The sequence below is a fragment of the Plectrocnemia conspersa genome, unplaced genomic scaffold, assembly GCF_051122295.1.
Source record: "Plectrocnemia conspersa isolate PC_06_02 unplaced genomic scaffold, ASM5112229v1 ptg000012l, whole genome shotgun sequence".
Classification (NCBI taxonomy): domain Eukaryota; kingdom Metazoa; phylum Arthropoda; class Insecta; order Trichoptera; family Polycentropodidae; genus Plectrocnemia; species Plectrocnemia conspersa.
The window spans coordinates 4955938-4975467 of NW_028277176.1; the positions used below are offsets into that span (position 1 = coordinate 4955938).

A 19530-nucleotide genomic window follows, 5' to 3' on the forward strand; every position below is an offset into this window, starting at 1 on the left:
AGAGGGAGAAAAATCGTCACGCCAATGCTACTCCAGCGCCGACCAGTTTTGGCCATAACAAATCTATATTGGCCCCCATAATATCAAAGGAGGGCATTAAAAATAAAAAGGCTATTTCGGAAATTTTTGTTTAAGAAAGATAAATTGCTGCAGGAGCTAAAAAGTCATTTCAAATGGCATTCCGAAGGACAAATAAGGATTAATGGTATGCAATTTAATATTTACTATTTTGGAGGGCGGATGGTGATGGGTGGCAATTACACACAGATTTACTTTTGAGCGGTCTATTTTATATGACATGTTTTTGTTATATATTCGATGTATATTTTATGTAGGGTTTTGTCTGGCTTTTATCGAGAATTTTTTGTCTTATACTTTTGTATCTTATCGACATAATATTAATGTCACAATATATCTAATATAATTAAAGTATTTTAATAGTGATAATTATAGTGAATAAAAAGATTTAGATATTTAAGTCAAATTTTTTAGTCTGCGAGTGCGTTTGATGTGTTTGTCAAATAGACAATTATGGCAACATGCTCGCAAATTCTTAAAAAATTGGACAAATTATTTTATAGTTTACATAGCGGTATATTTAGTGAGCAGATATATCACTAAAATAATGAATTTAGAATTGAAAGATAAAATGCTTTTAAATGCTTTTTATTAAAATATGTATTTTTATATAGTAACGCTTGTATTGAAGCCGTTACTATAATTTAATTTATGTCACATCGCTAGTGTTTACGACGCATTCCCACGAGCTGTCAAGCTGTCAGTGTCGCAATGCCGGAAGTCGAGTCCACTGCTTCGGCTCCAGATCCCGATCCGACTCCGGCTCCGGCTGAAGAGGACGAGTACTCCAATGTCTGTAGGGGGCGCCTTTCGCTGAAAGGCTCCGGAGGAGGTAAGAAGAAGAAGGACAGGCAAACTCGCCCTTCGGCAATTCCGCCTCCACCGCCGCCAGAAGTCAGACATAAACAATCAGAGCTCAAACGAACCCCCGCAGAAAAAGCCTTCCAAAAGATGCAGGAGAAAATGGTGAGCATCCTGACTGATTACCTAAATGGTGCACATTGTTTAGCCAATGTTTAATACATAAATCATCAAAAATACGCTATAGCTTGGAGTGGTCCGTAGCTCTCTAAGATTAACATAGACCACGAGTGTTGATTTATTGTGAACGATTTCTATAGAACATACTATAAATATTATAAATAAATTAGAGTACGGATTAGAGGAACATAACAAAAAATATTTTATATTAATTTTATAAAATATATTGAAAGCATCTGAATTAACATAAAAATAATTCCACAAATGCCGAACAATATATAAAAAATATGTAAAATAAATTAACGAAATTTAATAATAGAAAAGTGTTAAAATATATTATTAAAACATACTAATTCTAAAAAATATTAAAATAAAAATACGTAAAATTAACTCACTCCCAGGTGTATACCAACAAATTAACAAATGTGTTTAAATTGACTCACTACTCAAAGGGTTAAGAATTATATAATTGTATAAAATAAAATAGCACGGTACATAAAGTTATATTTATTGAATTGTTTTAAGCATAATATTGAGTGCATCGTGTATTCGCGTATATGTGTGAATTTTATTTTTAATTAATGTTCTCTTTTATTATTTTTCAGCAAAAAGAGAGAATTGCATCAAAGGCATCAATGACTCATAAGCAGAGAGTAGAGATGTTCAACCAACATCTAGACAGTCTGACGGAGCATTTCGACATCCCTAAAGTCTCATGGACAAAATAAACGTGGATATGTATCATTTCATCTGATTATTGCTTAGTTTATAAGTACTTAATAATATTGTTTTTTTTCAATAGTAAATAAATTGAGATCTTGTAAATATTATAATCTTTCGAATAGGTTTAATACTTATATATTTCATATAACTGTATCAAATAAAGTTAATATGATCTCTTTCATACATCGGAAGACTTTCATTTTATTTAAAAAATAGAAATTATGTAATAAAGAGAGAATTGTTATTAAGGGCTGAATATTAAATTAGTTTATTAATCAATATTACATTTATTTTATTGAACAACATTTCTAAGTATTATATCGCTCTCTTCTCCAGCGTTTCAAATCCTGTAATAAAAATATAATATTATCACTAATATATTTGGTAGTGTATAGTATTATTATTTTTTTATTACCTCAACATTTTTATGTAATTCTTCAATTTGTTTTATGTAGCATTGCGTTTTTCTTTGAAATATCAAATCGTTTCTTAAAAAAACGTTTTTCAGTTCTTTTAACTCGGCGCTAAACATATTATTCTCATACTGTAATTTGTTGTTTTTCTCAACTACATCTTTTAATTTCTCCTCGTATAACTTCTGTACTTCCAATATCTTTTTCCTCAACACTTTTCCCAGTAATCTTGCTTTTTGTTCGTACTGTGTAAGCTCTAACATTGAATCGTCTGCCATCAGTGATGTATCATCGATTCTATTATTATTTTCGTTGCTGGCCTAAACAACAGTTTTTCATTTGCAATAATATAATATTTTTTATTTTTTACTTACATTTTCCAGAGAATTTTCGACTATTGGTTTTGTTTTATTTTCTAGTTTTTTATTTTTTAATCTAGATTTTGATTTTTTTAAAGTAGACATGTCCTTGGTTGCATGTGACATGACTGATTCTCTACGTAACTGATCCTTAACGGTATTGAAATAAAATAACACATACGTTAGTTAAATATTAAGTTATAATATATTAAACTAAATTTACCTGGAAATAGTATAAAAATAAAACACATAAAATGCTGAATCCATACAACCAGAAATATAAATTTTTGTATATAAATGTAATATAACCGAAGAGCATTGCTTTATTTATCAGATTTTGTTTAATTATGCTTAAGCATTTGTTTCATCTAATTTCAAATATATATATTATTTATATTTATTTATTTATAATTAAGTAAAATGATAAAAAATCTTTTTCAGTTTTTAGTCAATTTTTTTTAAATGTGTAAATATAAACCATGAATCAAAAGTTTGAAGATATCACTGAACCCTTGTTTTTAAAAGTATAATTAAGAAATGAGGCATTTCAGTTTAAAGTTTAGACAATAAAAAAACAGCTTTGCTCTTAATAATTATGATTCAAGTCTCAATAAGATTGTTATGATATTTGTGTTGGTTTATATTGACACTTCAGCTACTAGCGATTTTCCCGAATTAATAAATTGTGCATTTTAATCTTTATTAGCTAATTGTTTTATCAGCTTGACAATTTGTTTGTAATTTAATTCTTACTGTGTATATAACCTTTTTTCATTTAATAATTCATGAAATTGTAGTAACATCAATTTAATATAACTTTGACTGAACAGGACCTCACAGTACACTAACGAAGAATTCATTGAAATATCCAGAGATGAGGTGAATAAATTGTAAATTATTCGCCAAAGAATTATAGCATATTATATATTTTATTTATATGCCCTAATATGAGGGGGAGACAAATAAAATCAGTATTCTTCTGTAAAGTGGCCGACGTAAAGCAGTACAAATCAAACACGAAATATCAACACAGTTTATGAGTGATTGTCGTCGAAGAGTAAATTCGCCGAGTAATTGGTGATATGATCAAGTGACATCCTTTGTATTGTTTATCTCCGCATCTAATATATTATTTAGTGAAAGCTTAACTTCCGAGGTAGCCATTTACGGGCTACCGTCCGATAGTTACAAAGGATTCTTATAACAAAGTTTATTTGATTTAGGGCCATTTGTATTTTCTAGACGTGTGTCTCAAAGCTTATCGGAAGCCTTTAGAATTACGTTCGAGAAAAAGTAAAATCTTTTCTAAATTTCAATAATATTTGTACAGATTCTTTATAAAGCATTTTATCTTTGATAATCTGTCTGTAGTCTGTATAATTTATCACATAGTAATCTTGAAGCAAGATCCTTAATTTGGAACTCTTGCGAAGCCCAATATCCATTAATGATTCCTTTAATCTTTAGTTGCTACTAGATTGAAAAGTGTGAGCCCAATGCCTTACAACGAGGATAAACACAATTTACACCTAAAACTAAATGATGAAAGACTAGACTGTAGGGGCTTATTTAAATATGTATTTATTTAGGTTTATTATGGCGGCAGTCTGGTAACATTGTCGTGTAACAAACACTTCTCTGAGCAACTTTGGAGGGTTCGCATGCCAGTGTGGACCCCACGCACCGTTTACTCTTAAAACACCATGTAACTTTAAATTTCAATAAAAATACTACTGCAGCTACTCAATCTGTGTCTACTTGCCCTACTGTGTCTACCCACTGTCGCCAAAAGACAAAGTCTGTTAATCAGTTATATCAATATTAATAATTATAAGCTGTGCTTAACTTCTTCCATGGGAGGAGAAGTCTTATGCGACCTTATTCTTTGTGGAATGACCGTCTTATCAACGTTCGGAGGATCAATTTAAATATTTAATATAGTTTTACTTCTACGTAACGTTATACGTAGGCTCACCACCACGAACGCGCAGTATGGAAGCCAGTTGTATAAGGAAGACCTAGCAGGATTTTCTCGCTCGGCTTGGGTCAAACATCTCTTGGCCCTGATGCCATTTGTAACAGGAATATCGCATATAAATCAGAACATATAGTTTCCAATTATTAATAATAGTACATTTTTATAAATAAAATTTAAGTCTGCTGCGGGTACCCGAAGTTGCAGCAGCTTATGGACTACATTATTTCGGCTCTTATAAATAAATAAATAGAACCAGCACGCTAGACAATGGCGGATTTACGTCACTGAGGCGTCACAAATTTTTGGGGGCCTCCTATATATTATATAAACAAATATTCAGAGCCCGGTCCCCCCCCCCTATTACACATCAAATGTTTTCCACACACATAACCATAAACAAAACATATTTGCTAGTTTCTTAAAAAAACAATCATTCAGAGATTTTGTTCGTATAAGAGAGATTTGCTCTATTTCAATCTATTTTTTTTCGTTTTTCGACTTCAGATGCGTACGTTTGCTTCATGGCTTAAAATATTGGAAACTATATACCGATCGCCCGTATCCGAAAGATTAATCTGCTCGTGATTTATATATGTAGTAATTTAAATATTTTGCCACTTACAGAATATATCAAAAAGCGTTGCTAAATTGTACCTCTTGATGTTTCAAAAAACGTATGCACGTGTGGGCGTAAACGCCACATTGATTTTTACCATCGTCTGGGAGATTTAGAGGAAAGAAGAAATCAAACCAAGCTCAAGGCCATAAATAAGTGTGAATATGGAGCTTCTCGGAAATGTGATACATTTAATAAAATAACTAACGTTTTTGGACAAACGCACTCTATTTTTTAACGGAAAGTGGTTCAACTTTAATGATGTATTGGATTTTCAAAAATGCTAGTGCCCCGTTGGAGACCTTGTCCAGCTGGAAGCCCTGAGGTGAGCGCTTCCATCGTCTGTGTATAAATCCGCCTCTAATCGTATAAGTGAGTGACTAATACCTGAAAGATCTGGGTTAGAATCCCATATGAACCCTTGTGATTTTCAATTTTGGTTAAACCTGTGAGATTGGAATTTGTGATTAATATATAATTATAATTCCGATCGATTATCATACATTAAGTTTTCCTAGATTTTCCGAATCTCATGGATAAAAAACTAAAATACTGGCCCCAGCTGATGTGACATCTATTGGTTATAAATTATATTACACAATAATTTATAACTATTAATATATATGTCACCGATTCCCAGACTTTCAGTCTGGTGGTTAATATTTACTTGTAGGTATTCATTATATCTAATTGATTTACCCAGTAGGTACAGATTTACCCTGTTTTAACGCATTGGGCTTACACCTGGCAGATTACAACGGAAGATTTAATAAAATAATAAAAAACTGTTGCATATAAAATTAAAAATAAATTACATTGAAACTTATGGTTTATAATTAATAAATATGGTTTGTGTAAAACAAGGGTGACGAACCCACGGCCCGCGGGCCGCATGAGGCCCGCCTTGAATATTTTTCCGGCCTTCGAGATTCTGTACAATGTACGTTTAGTATCATTATTGTTATATTATCTATGTTTGCATGTAATAATAACAGTAATAATAACTCATAATGTTTCAATTTTTCAGTTAAAAAAAATGTCTATTGTGTATCTAAATCTAATATTTTTATTTTTTTTTATTTTTTAGATTAAATTAAGACCATCGTGGCCTAACAGGTTACCCCAATGCGTCACGATGGTCGAAAACAAATTTTAAATTTATAAAACATAAAAAAACGTACATATACATAAATATAACAATACTTAAACATAACAAAAAATTATAAAATATTAAAATTAAATAATATAAACTGGATATATTTGGGGATATATAATTTTATATGTGGCCCTCGGAGCTATGATGCATTTCCAAAGCGGCCCGCAAGATCATTTGGGTTGGCAGCCCCTGGTGTAAACAATAATAATTCATTTGAATTTGTATCTTTACATGAATATAAACTGATGGCTTTGGAAGTAAAGAGTACAATCAAACTCACTAAATACTAGATTAAATTTTATTTTGATCATTTTTAAGTAAAATAAACATACAAATGATAACACAAATATTTAGGTCATTGTTTCAGGTCGGAATTTTAGAGCACGCCAATGAAAGACTCAAGGCCACAAATATAATCATATATCATAATGTTGTGATTGCCTCGATTACACATTAAGACAAAGTTTACGCCGGTTCATTAGTATACATTTACACCTGTCTTTAAAATTAGTACGACTAAGGTCGTCACACTTTGCAACCAATTATTATTAAATTATCAAGTGATTTTATTAAAAACAGATTTATAATAAGCATTTAAACAGTGAACAAGAACAATATGTTCCATGTCAAAAAAAGGTTGGGGGAGGATTGATTCTTCTCCAAAAGAGAAACTTAACTATGAATCAACATGAATGAATAATAAATAAGCATTAGGGTCGTTAGCAGTTTGAACAGTGCCCTTTAGGGATGGGAAGTCCTTTTTTACCATTCATCCCCTTTATAAAACGTCCGCGGGGGAATAGCCATAGTTTAACCGGCTAACTTAACCTTAAACCGATTAACTTTTACTGAATAAATTATAAAAATATCGATCTTCTCGAGTTAGTTCGCTAAAATTAATTCGTTCTACTAATACAATTTGTAACACTCATTTACACGTTTTTTGTCTGTACATCCCAATTATCTCACCTGTAAGATAAGTGCTGACTTTAGAACGCCGGTGTCTGTAATCATGATCTGGCTGCAGTCCAGCTTTATTTTTTCCATTGTATCAAGAACTACTCTATAATAATCAATATAGTGAAAGATATTATTTTTTATAAAGTAGTCTTATCCTTCGCTCAATGTCGAAATATGCATTCGGTTTATTAGCTTAATTCAATGTGTATTAAATGTAAGTTTGCTGAGGAATGAAGGGGCACCAGCCCCGAAAGGGACAAGGGTCGCAAGGCTGCCTAACGCGTCGGGGTGTAAAGGGGAGGTTCCGTAGGGGGTGCTGATGATAAATGCGCAAATAAACAGGGGAGAGTTGGCGGAGCGAGCGACAAAATCATTCAAGCTCAAAAATCAAATCTCTACACGCCGGTGACCATTCGTCGGTTGATTTTTTCGGGACCCGCTCGAACGTCCCGAATTCACTGATCAATTTTGTAACACATGACTTTTCATATAAAGCAATTCTAGATCTAGATAACATGTATCTTTTACATTTACTGTATTACAAGTGCGAGGATTGAATATTGGTTAAAATGTAATTTTAATGATTTAGGACAAATTGAGAAAAGAAGGAGGGGGGGGGGATAATAAATTTAAATATAATTATTATATAATAAATAAAAGTTTTTATTCCAGTTAAAATTATTGGACGGGATTTATGTTATAAGAAAAAAATATATATACGGCTTGATTTATAAATTCACTTTTAAATTAATTTTGCTACTATTTATGCTTAGGAAAAAATAATATTGTAAAATAGATTCATAAAAAATAATCATTTTGTTTCATAAACACCGGATAAATAAAAATCAACAAATTTATCGCTATGTAGTTTATATAAAAGATTGATAGGACGGAGGACTAAAAATGATAGATTTTTTTAATTACGAATTGTCAATATATTATGTAATAAACTTATGCTATACCAGATAGGCTTAAAGCTAGTTAGATATTCGGTATCCGGTTATGAAGATGTGTGAGAAAAATACACACTATCCATCCTGAAATTCTAGAATAAGTTATTGCGTTGTATTGTGAAAGTGCCGTGTTACTATATAATAGATGAAGACTGTTCAAAAATAAGTAAGGAAGGATTAGTGCGTGGATATGCTGTGTCTATTTCATCATGGAATATTGAGGTAGAATTATTGCTAAATGTTGTTGACAACAAGATAATTAAAGCGTATTATTAATTTTGTGGAATGAGTTTTTAGTTTGTCAGGTATCAGAATATGTTTCATTCTTATGGATAATATATATTTTACATAATTAAACTGTGCCATACGGAAGCGCAGCTCGGTCACCCTAGCCATATCAGTTTATTTAGTGTACGAAGCTAATCGCATATTTTGTGACCATAAAGTGCGAGCGCCGTCCACGGTGATCCATCAGGCGCTTTACATATGTTATTAGGATCCCCGTGGGAAGCTGACTTCCACGAGCCGCAGTGAAAGTAGGAGAGCTGCTCCTGGCGAACGTTCCGGGATTAACTTAATGACCTGTTTTGAATCGGACGGATAAGCACGATGACAAATGCGCATTCGCATGACGATTTCCCAAAAAAGAAACGACTTGTAATCGCTTGCGTTGATAATATGGAATATTTGCCCTTTATACAATATATGATCATAACAAAGATTCCACTTGAAGCATACAACAATAAAAAATAACCAATCAATATAATTCTAAAGTATTTTTATAAGCAATAATAATAATTTAGCAATTACAGACTAAAAATGTTGATCAAGTGTTCAAGAAAAAAACTTTATCTTAGATCAAAATTGAAAACATATTATAGAGTCCAAGTTGAAATATGAGATAAATAAAGATAAAAATTAATGGCATATGAATATCAAATATAATTTATTATTGCGAAATTATTTTATCCGGCTTTTTTCATTTAGTGAAAAAAATAAGTGGAATATTTAGAAATTAAATTAAGTTATTACTCATAAAATAATCACGAATATTTACTGAATTATAATAGAGTGCGAGTTTTTAATTATGATTAGAAAAATTTGTTAGGGCATTGAAGTGTGTTTTTGCATTAAGAATACCTTTCCTGATACGTGCTTGCATTTTATTTATACCTAAAATATTCTCCCAAAGAAGATCGTATCGCGTCTTCGTCTGAACGTGGGCTAGCATTATTTTATCTCGTAATAAGAAGCCGCCGTTAAACGATACCCAGACGTTTTTTAACGGATTAAAAAACGCGGGCGCCGTTCGCTTCCGCCGTCGCGAGTCATAAGCGCCGCTAATTTGTGCGCACGCGCGGACATAACAGCGCGGAATCCGTCCATTGACAAAAACAATTGACGCCATACCAAAAAAAATATTTCAAAGGGGGGAAATTTCTGTATATGTATGTTGCAATTTATTTATAAGTAGAACACTAGGATAATAAAAAATATTATTTTGCAAGCAATAAAATATTTTAGTACAATTTATTAGCACTTATTTTGCAATATAATAAATATATTATCAAATTTTAATTTGCTAATTTATTATTTTTTAATTATTTTTAATTTTATTATTCTGGGGAGATGAGCCTTGGTAATATTGTATGACAACCTATCTAAGAGAAAATAACTATAAAAAATCTGGGACGTAGGTATCGTTAACCTTTGAAGGTAACCTATCTATGAAAATATAGCGTCGGAGTTATATCATATAGCATATAGATTTGCGGATGATACAGTATAATTTACAGATAATGCCAGCCACTTTTAAACACTGGTTAAAAAGGTGAACGAGGCAAGAAACAGGTATGATCTGAAACTGAACATTCGTAAAATTAAATGAATAATTGCAACAAAAATATTACATCATAGACCAGCCAAAAACACTAATATCAAACCGAGTCACATGATACAAGTACTCATGAGTAAGAAATGGCACTCATCTCAAGAAGTAAGAGCTCGAAAAGAAATTTATACAAGTGCATTTCTCAGAATGAGACTAAGCGTGACATTATCCTTCAATTAAGAACGTGCATGGTTCGTCTTTATATAGTTGAGCTTTTCTATACGAAGTGGAGGACCTTAAATCAACAATTAAGTATTTGAGATTTGGCTCTATAGATGTATGCGCAAAATTTCCGAATTACGTATATTTAATTCCTCCGATGCGACGTATGAAAAAGTAATGAGAAACTCTATGGATTATAGAGATAAGAAAGCTTCAATATCTCGGCCAAATAATAAGAGGGCAAAATTACATCTTAACTAATTCATTATTCATGCGAAAATAAGCTGAAAAAAAAGTATAAGCAGACGTCGCATCTCATCGCTATGCAATTTGAGAGTAAGATTTGGGTGCAATTCACTGAAATATTTTGTGTAATTAACAAAATAAAATTCACCAATTTGATAGCCGATTTTCGGTAAGATATGATATATAAAGTTTTCATACACTGTGCCGAAACATATTGGTGGCTAATAAAATAAATAAACAATAGTTTAGTAACGAATCTTAACTATCAAATTAGATTAACATATATTATACAAAACATTACATAAAATAAATTAAACTTGATTGTTTGCGATAATTTAGAGCTTAAGCGTTTAATATTATATTCTACAGATTTAATATTAGAATTTTATATTAAGACGCGTCCCCTAGTCAATTAATCAAAAGGCGTGATTAAAATTATCCAAAGCCATAAATCGCCTTGTACCTACTATATGTCAGAAGAGTCTTGTATTCTCACGTGAACCGCAGCATCCGATGAATGGTCCTAATCAAATCGCGTAATCTGATACTCAAATAATTCGTTGGGAGGGTGTCATTCATAAAAAAGACACATGCGTTTGAGCACACTGTAGCTGTCAGGACATGACGCACGCGCGCACTTCCTGAAAGAAACAACCCCCTTTAATTAAAAAATATGATTCAGAAGATGTAACACAGAAAAAATCCTTCATTATACTATACATTATTTTCTCGAATCTGTTAAAATTGCACATCATTTCGGTGAAAAATTCATCCCGTGTAAATGGCGGCCCCGGGCGGGGGACGACAGTAGGGCAGTTTTCAAATTCGTTAAGGGCTTCCTTAAGCACCTTAATAAAATATGCCGCGGATTTGGGACGATTTCGTTTGCGACTTTTTCTCGTTTTTTCTTACTTCTCTTTTTTTAAACATCCCTTTTAAATATATAAGAAGCGCCTTTATAAAGAATAAAGATGAAAGCATTATGTTAAAGTCCTCCCCGGCGAAAGATATTATCGTCGTGATATATGGTCCCTAGAGAGTTTTAACGTCCAAGTGCGGCAAACCTGGCGTTGTAATAAAATGCTATGTATCATACAATATATAAATATATGTACATACATATACATATATACTGTATTTATATGTTCTGTATAAAAATGGTATCAGATTCGGTTTAAATCAATTTATAAATAAGAACAAGCGTATTATGGTTTATGGGTCTAATCTCGTTAAAGTCTTGATCTTTCAAGATATTTAATTTTTTTAAGAATATATTGACAAAACTTATTTTAGTGCAATGGATTTTTTTCTTTTTTATTTCCTCCTTTAAGTTTAATATTTAGTTCGTTAAGTTTTTCTGTGATTTCTACAAAAAAGGCAAAATCCTGCAACCAATTAGTCTCTTTAAGTACTGGATAAATTATGTTATGTTCCTTAAAAAAACGACGGAGAACACTTTCTTTATTTAGCTAACGTACATAAAATATATAAAAAATGTATATAAAAAGCTTATAATACAGCTTATCCATTTAGGTTTTGAATAATTGTCTTTGAAGAACATGAGATCTCACTCAGTTATTATTTCCAAAACAATTTTCATTATATTGTTGAATTTTAGATATTTTGCAATAATTGCTGATTGATAATGCAGTGGTAAAAATTAAAACAAGGACACATATAGCAATAAAACCATTATAAACACCAGTAAAAGCTAGAGCACCATAAGTAGTAATATTTATGAGTTTCTGAGTGGGTATAATCTGAGATATAATTTTTTTAAATTCTAAATAAATTTCTTCGGCAAAAATTAAAAAAAAAATTATCATAGAATTTTAAATACTCACCGAAAATAACGTTGCGAGCTAGCAAAAATGACCGCGAACGATGGATTGGGGACCACTGGGCTCAAAGATAGATTTAAGCAAATGTGAGTAAGTTGTTATTAAAATGTCACCAATTACATGCGGACTAAGAGTTTTATATAACTAGATGACCTCCGATGGTTAAATCTTACAACTTCAACTACTCGGTTTATTATAACGGTAACAAATGAATAATATTTATATGTTGAAATTTAGTTTCATTCAATTTTCTAGATTATTTTATTGTTTTCTCGGCTTAAAATTGTAACAATTGTTATGGAATATGGTTTGTATCAGTGGCCAAACTAGGATGAGGACGGAACGCCCCGGGCGGCACTTGTTTGGGAGCGGAATTTTTGCGATGGAAGGACCGTTTGTGTAGTGTGGTTCTTAAGCTGAATGCACTAAATATCTATGTTAAATATTAAAAATAATAAATAACAGTTAACAGGTGCTGATTTTATGAGCCGGTTAGTCGTAAAATGCTCCCCTCTAGATAAATATATTTTTGGCCGCTCCAAAAATTTAGCTAGTTTCTTTAAATCGATAAAAGGCGAAGTTACACCAAGTGTTTCTCATTGTTTGTTCGAGTTGAGCACATGCTAAAATATTTTTTTTTTTATTAAATCTTCCGTTGTAATCTGTCAGGCGTAAGCCCAATGCGTTACAACGGAGTAAATCTGTACCAACTGAATAAATCAGATATAATGAATTTTCTTACTTTTGCAAAAATGTAGAATTTTTTATGAATTAATTTCACTATTCTTTCAGTGTTTGTTAACATACGTCGTATAAATGATGCTATTTAGTAATGAGATATTTTTTGTTTCAATATGTTTAAGATGTAAAATAATCTCAGTTAAGCTATATTATGCTTTATGAGTTTCAACTCATAAACACTTTTGTTAGGCAATGGGCAGTGATTTCATTAAACTTGGAAATAGTCAAATGTGGTTCTAATTTTTTTTTACCAGCCCTTACGTAGAGTATCTACATAAGGGCTGGTTGTTAGTGAGGATATTAGGGCTGCCATCAAATAGGTCCGAGATTAACGATGCAGAAGCTAGCACAAAAGCTTAACGTGTCACCTACATCAGTTCAGACATTAAAAAGGTTAGAAAAGGTGTTAATTTGCAGAATATGGGTATCTTATAAATTGCGAGGAATCTCAATATGCCAATAATTAATGATTATAGAACAAAAAGATTTATTTATATATTTCGAATAATTATTGACATAGTTTCACCGAATCTTTCATAATCTTAAGTCATAATAACAATAGATAATGTTTTGAAACTGTATCTATAGATACTATTTATCATCCTTAATACATTATCGGAAACAATAGGTACCAATACAAATCAATATTAAATCCTTTGCCTCTGTAGCACATAATACCTACATATATTTAATTAATATAAAATCAATACGTTAGCAGTTACATCCCAAGGTAGTAAAAGCAAATATTATGGTTTTCCTTATATTATCCGGGATTATTGGAATAATGACAATATGGTAATATACGACGAAGATCAGCCAGAATCACAGGCCCTGTGTTTAACCCGTATAACATCGTAGATATTGTACATTATGGATATGTACGTAGTATATCCATGTACCCTTAATACTATATGTAGGTAGGTATATTTGATTTCTCAAGTGGTGCACCCCCGACGGGGCGGAGGCTGCGCCCGCCGCCCCCGAATAGGGGCGAAGGAGGCCAAGGGCGGGAGGGGCCCCGATGGAGGGGGTATCTGTAAGGGGCGGCCCTCCTATCTGTGATCCTCATCGTCTCAGAGGGAAAATGTCCGTGAAATGGGCCGTTGTCCCAAGTTGGGCCCGTGTATGAATTTTCTTATCGATGAGCGTTATTCGGGTGGTATTTTTGCGATCGATCATAATACAATTTATGTTACGATTGTAAATGTGATATTTCTAAATATAGAGGAAAAGTAATCAATGAGAATTCTACCAAAAGAGGTAACAGTTAGGGTTTATAGTTAACGCGACAGCAATTGGCATTCAATATGGCGATGATAATTTGGTACAGCAATTCGTCTCGCAGTAGAGTCACTTTTGCTTGAATAAAGATAAGCAAGTAAATTAAAAATAACCCATTATGTATTTATTTACAATATGATCTAAATAAGCATCAGCTATTAGTACAAACTAATCAATGGTCAACTGCTGTTAGTCGATGTTCCTATACTTGATTCAGAAATCAGTAGAGCTCTATCTATGATATTTCGTTAGCACTTATATTCGATATGATCGTCATCACTTATTTTTATATTTTTAAATTTTAAAGATATTATATTCTGTAAATTTGTTAACTCCACTTTTGTGTGAAAATTACTTAACAATGCCATTTTGTACCTTCAATCGAAATACATATGTTTAAAAAAATTGCTTTTTCCAAAATCTGCAATTAAATATCAAAATTTCATATCAATAAAATTGTTATATTGTTTTCTATTTCTATTTTCAAGTTGTCTATTAAGTTTTTTGTTGCTCCTGTAAAATTATCAAATATGGAGGAAAATCTAAGAAAACCTAATCTGTGATGATCCACCGGAATTATATTAAGGCAACAAAATAAGTGATCAGAATTTAAATCAACTTTTGGTTATAGTAAAAATCCAATGGTAAAAATAAAAATAGCTTACAGTTAAAATAAAAATATAGGATAATCAGAATTAAAATAACGAATGGTCATAATAATATTATTCAGGGTAAAAATTAATATCAAATGGTTAGAATAAAAATAGTATTATAGCATTTATCAAAAATGGACAATAAATTATTAATTTTAGAATTGCACCAAAACTGCTAGACAGGTTAGGTGTGAGCGAATGTTGATCAAAACATTGAACATCCCATATATACTGTTAATGAATTTGAAACGAATCTATTTAATTGTATGTAAGACGCAAATGTATTCAGAGTGGCAAACGAAGCGGGGAACACGACAGAGCGGCAGTGAAAAGTGTTGCTATCTGACAATATTGCATGCCCAACCTAACAAGTTGGCCCTAAAACACAATGATAATAAATTGCTGATTTTTTAATTTTAGTTACACAAAATTACATTGCTTACTATAAAACAAATATCAAAATATAAAGAAAAAATATATTAATTTTATATATAAGCTTTCATGACAAATCTTTCTTGTTATTATTGATTGATTTTGATAGATGACAAATTATATAAAGAATGCAAATACTGATTTCAAACTTAAAAGCGAATTCAATGACAGATTTAATGAGCTATTGATAAAAAAAAGTTTTTATTTCAGATGGACTTTAAATATAGAATATTGCAATCCAGACATTTTAAACATTTTTTATGCTTAACAGTATTTAAAATGTAATTGTATTTAAAATACGCGCATTGCACCAGTTAGATTTTTAAGAGAAAAATGGTACTATTTGTGCAAAAATGTTTTTAAATATTATGATTGCTTATATGATATTCTTACATTGAAGCAATTGAAGCTTTTATGATATAAGAATTAGTGCATTTCATTAGTCATTTTCATAATCTTGGAAATAACCGATAAATAAATATATTGTATGATTCTAAGATTTCAATATACATTTCATTTTATTTTTAATTATTAATATCATCCGAGCTCTCAAAATATATTATAATAAATAAAATATAAATTTAATGAAAGATGAGCCACTTTTACTCATCTTCGCCCGGATCTCGTCGGCTTATCTGCGAGAGTCAGCCCAGAGATTGTGATACCTATCTCCCGCGCGCTGTTTGTTGGGTGAGGGTCCTGAGGGGGTGGGAGTTGGGATGAAGCATGAATTGAAGGTGGGGTAGCCCCGTACCCTTATACCTATAATAAGATATAACTATACCTATAATGTAATAATACGCAGACGAACGAGGTAAATTTGCTCTGTTCTGTACGGAAGCATAATATAAATATCTTATATTCCTTAAACTTCAATGGGTAGTTTGCACAATTGTATATTCTTTTATCTCATCCTCAAGTTTAATCAGACTTAATTGTTCATTTCCATTGAAAACAAAATCCTCTTCTTACAGATTTAGATCCAGTTCTTTGGTCATTTCGACTAGTTTTCCATACTATCTCCGATCTTTAACGTGAGCTTATCCCACACGAAAGTCATCGTAGGTATTTTAATTTCACTATAATCACTTCCAATATATTTAATAGCTTTATAAATATGTCATACTTTTTACATATAGTTATTGTCAAAAAAACTGCGACTCTTACACAACAATACGTGAGCACATATCCCATGATTGACCCTTCAATAATTGAACGAGTTGCGCTACGAAATATTTATTTTAACATATTATCACTTGCTAAATTATTTTGCTAATTTCTTACAGAAAAGATCAACAACTAAGTTGCGACCAAAAGTACATTTCGAGATTTTTAAAATTTTCCACCACAGAAAAAAAAAATTATTTACTGCGAAAAATGTATTTGAAGAGCCTATAGTATTTTTCTAGTAACCTAATATAATATTTAAAAGAATTTCCTATTTTTTTTTATATTTCACAATTTATGTGTCTTCCGGAAAAATGCACCCCTAACACACGTCGAGTTGAAATTTCAGTGACCGGGAGAGAAAGTCCAGGGCCGGCTGCCGGCTTTTGTCTCGAGTGTCTCGGCCCACCCAGCCGGATATTGTATCGCGGGCTTCATCTCCGGCCCGCTTCCGCTCACAAACACCATCTTGTTTTTTAATGGCTGCCGGATACGACGACGCTTGTTTCAGATTTACCGCTCTCATTGTTTTCGGCCATCGCACATATTATCTGCGATCGACTCGCGGCGCCCCTTCGATCGGGGCGCCTGCGGTCCTCTGCGGGATGATTTCAATAAATCTCTGGTACAGTATCGAATTACACGTGCTGATTATTGCCTTAAAATTTGCTTCAACTGGTTCTTAAGCGTTTATCGTGTCGTCTAGAACTAAAATACACAACTTGTGTTTTTCTTGTTTTTAAGATTCAGTTTCATGTAAAAAATATATGAAACAAATATTAGAAATATTACAAAACCGTAGGAACGTAATCATATGTACATATATACATTAAAAAAAATAATAATTAATTGTAGATAAATTTTATAATTATTGTAAAATAATGACTAGACACCACAAATGTGTTTTTTATACTGACGTTTAATTGCTAGTCTTTTATATATAATATACATACTGGTTACACAATCACCACAATGAACACAATCAAAACATTAAACAACCCATTGATACCGACATATTTTCTCCTTGTACCAACAAGTGCCACCAACATCCCCAAATGTCGCACCCAGAATAATTCTATGTTACTCAGCCAACTAACGTTCTAAAAGTGTGTTCAATTGTACTTTTAACGGTGTCCCACCCCAATTTATTCGCGCTCTCTGGGTGGCTCTCCGCGGAGTAATTGCGTATATTTTGAGTCTCAATTTATTTATAGGGGTAGCGCGGAGATAGGGTAGGAATGTGCCCGCGGGATCGCTAAATCCTCTGGGACGATATGACATCTAAACATTGCGTTTATCGGAGTCAACATGGCCAAACACTGTTTGAAGCTTTCACCATAAATTAAACACTGGACATGCAACGATTTATTGCCCGCCGATAAGAAAGCCATTGCTCCACTTCCACGCAGCCTCCTCTGCCACAACTTTGTCTTACAAGATTGGACGCCCGCTGCTAGAGGATTTTTGAGTAAGCATTATATAGTAGTAAGATATTCGACCTCGCTATTTTTAAATCATGCTTTGTTAGCTATTTTAATATTTGTATACTATATGTTCTATTCAAATACGAGAGCACTTTTATCATAAGACAATCAAATACGTATTGGAAACACTTGTACAGTGACGGAATATATGCCGATGTATTTTTTCAATAAATAAATCTAAAATACACATTGATCTATCTATCTATGTAATTTTATAGTGTACATATATGGTTTGAATAAAATAAAATGTTAAGAATAAATTTCAATTTATATGCTAATTTTCGTTCATATAAATAAAACCTAATATTAATATTATTGCATGTTGTCAAACGACAACGACGACGATTGACGGCACACAAAAAATGTATCGATCATCAGAATCGCAAAAAACGTGATCCATAACTAACACATTATTGACTTACCCAAAAAGTCAGACAGCTGAAGTTAATTTGTCTTGAAAAATTCTCAATTTTTCTGTCACTCTTCTCTTCTTTGATCGAGCATCTTTGCTACTCGAGTTCATTGTGGTTTTTGTATTCAACTAAAACGGAGGTAAAAAATCCACAATTAAGCACACGAAACAAATGAATTGACACGACTTAATAAATACTGGAAAAAATACTTTTTAACAGCTTACCGCCCGGGGTTTTTTTGCCGATCCTTGCTTGGTGGCACCGCGATTTCGCAGAATAAAAGCAAACAATTATCTTTTTTAGTGAATTCCCTATAACTTGTAAACCAATTAAGATATTTTATTGAAATTAAATATGTAGCTTCCTTATGATTTTTCCCATAAATATATCGATACATAGTTTTTAAAAATCTATCTATTAGAGCATGGTTTCCCAAACTATTTCCAAATTTATATCCAAAATAGGTGTTCCGCGGAGCCTGAATAAATATTTCACAAAAATTTGGAGTAAATTAAAAAAATTGTTAGTCTTGCTCCATTAAAATTGTAAATAAATCTGATAAAAAAGCTTGAATACGAGCTCCTAATACATTAAAATTGTTCATAAATCTGATAAAAAAGCTTGAAAATATGTGTTAAATATTCAACATTGATGTGTATAAATTCTGGAGGGAGAAGTTTCATATATAAAAAAATAAAAAAATTAACAACCCAAAATCATCAGAGTTATTAGGAGTTATATTTATTTGAATTTTTATGTTTATTAATTAATATTTATTTAATAACATTTTTTTATTTTTATTTATACTATATAAAAAATAAGGTAAGTGTTCCGCCAAAATTTTCGGATTTGCCAAGTGTTCCGTCGCTGAAAAAGTTTGGGAAACCCTGTATTAGAGTATATGATTTACCTTTAATTCGAGAATTCCACGCAGATAAAATAATGCATTTTATAATCAAAGGAATGCAGTATATAACTATCGACCGAAACGTATCGCGAAAA

The 19530-nt window shown here is 31.8% G+C and overlaps 1 protein-coding gene across 1 annotated transcript; it reads left to right on the top strand.

Annotated features, from left to right (window-relative positions):
* Window positions 1–724: 724 nt before the first annotated feature.
* Window positions 725–1967, top strand: LOC148228041 (uncharacterized). The gene is made up of 2 exons (XM_088199455.1): window positions 725–1044; window positions 1665–1967. The coding sequence occupies exons 1-2, from the start codon at window positions 790–792 to the stop codon at window positions 1785–1787; spliced, it is 378 nt and encodes a 125-aa protein (XP_088055581.1). The 5' UTR covers window positions 725–789; the 3' UTR covers window positions 1788–1967.
* Window positions 1968–19530: the final 17563 nt, after the last annotated feature.

Excerpts from the sequence above, each read along its gene's own strand:
- LOC148228041 (XM_088199455.1), top strand. The coding sequence starts at position 790 with ATGCCGGAAGTCGAGTCCACTGCTTCGGCTCCAGATCCCGATCCGACT. Across the intron at positions 1,045-1,664 it reads AAAAGATGCAGGAGAAAATG|CAAAAAGAGAGAATTGCATC; the intron begins GTGAGCATCCTG and ends ATTATTTTTCAG.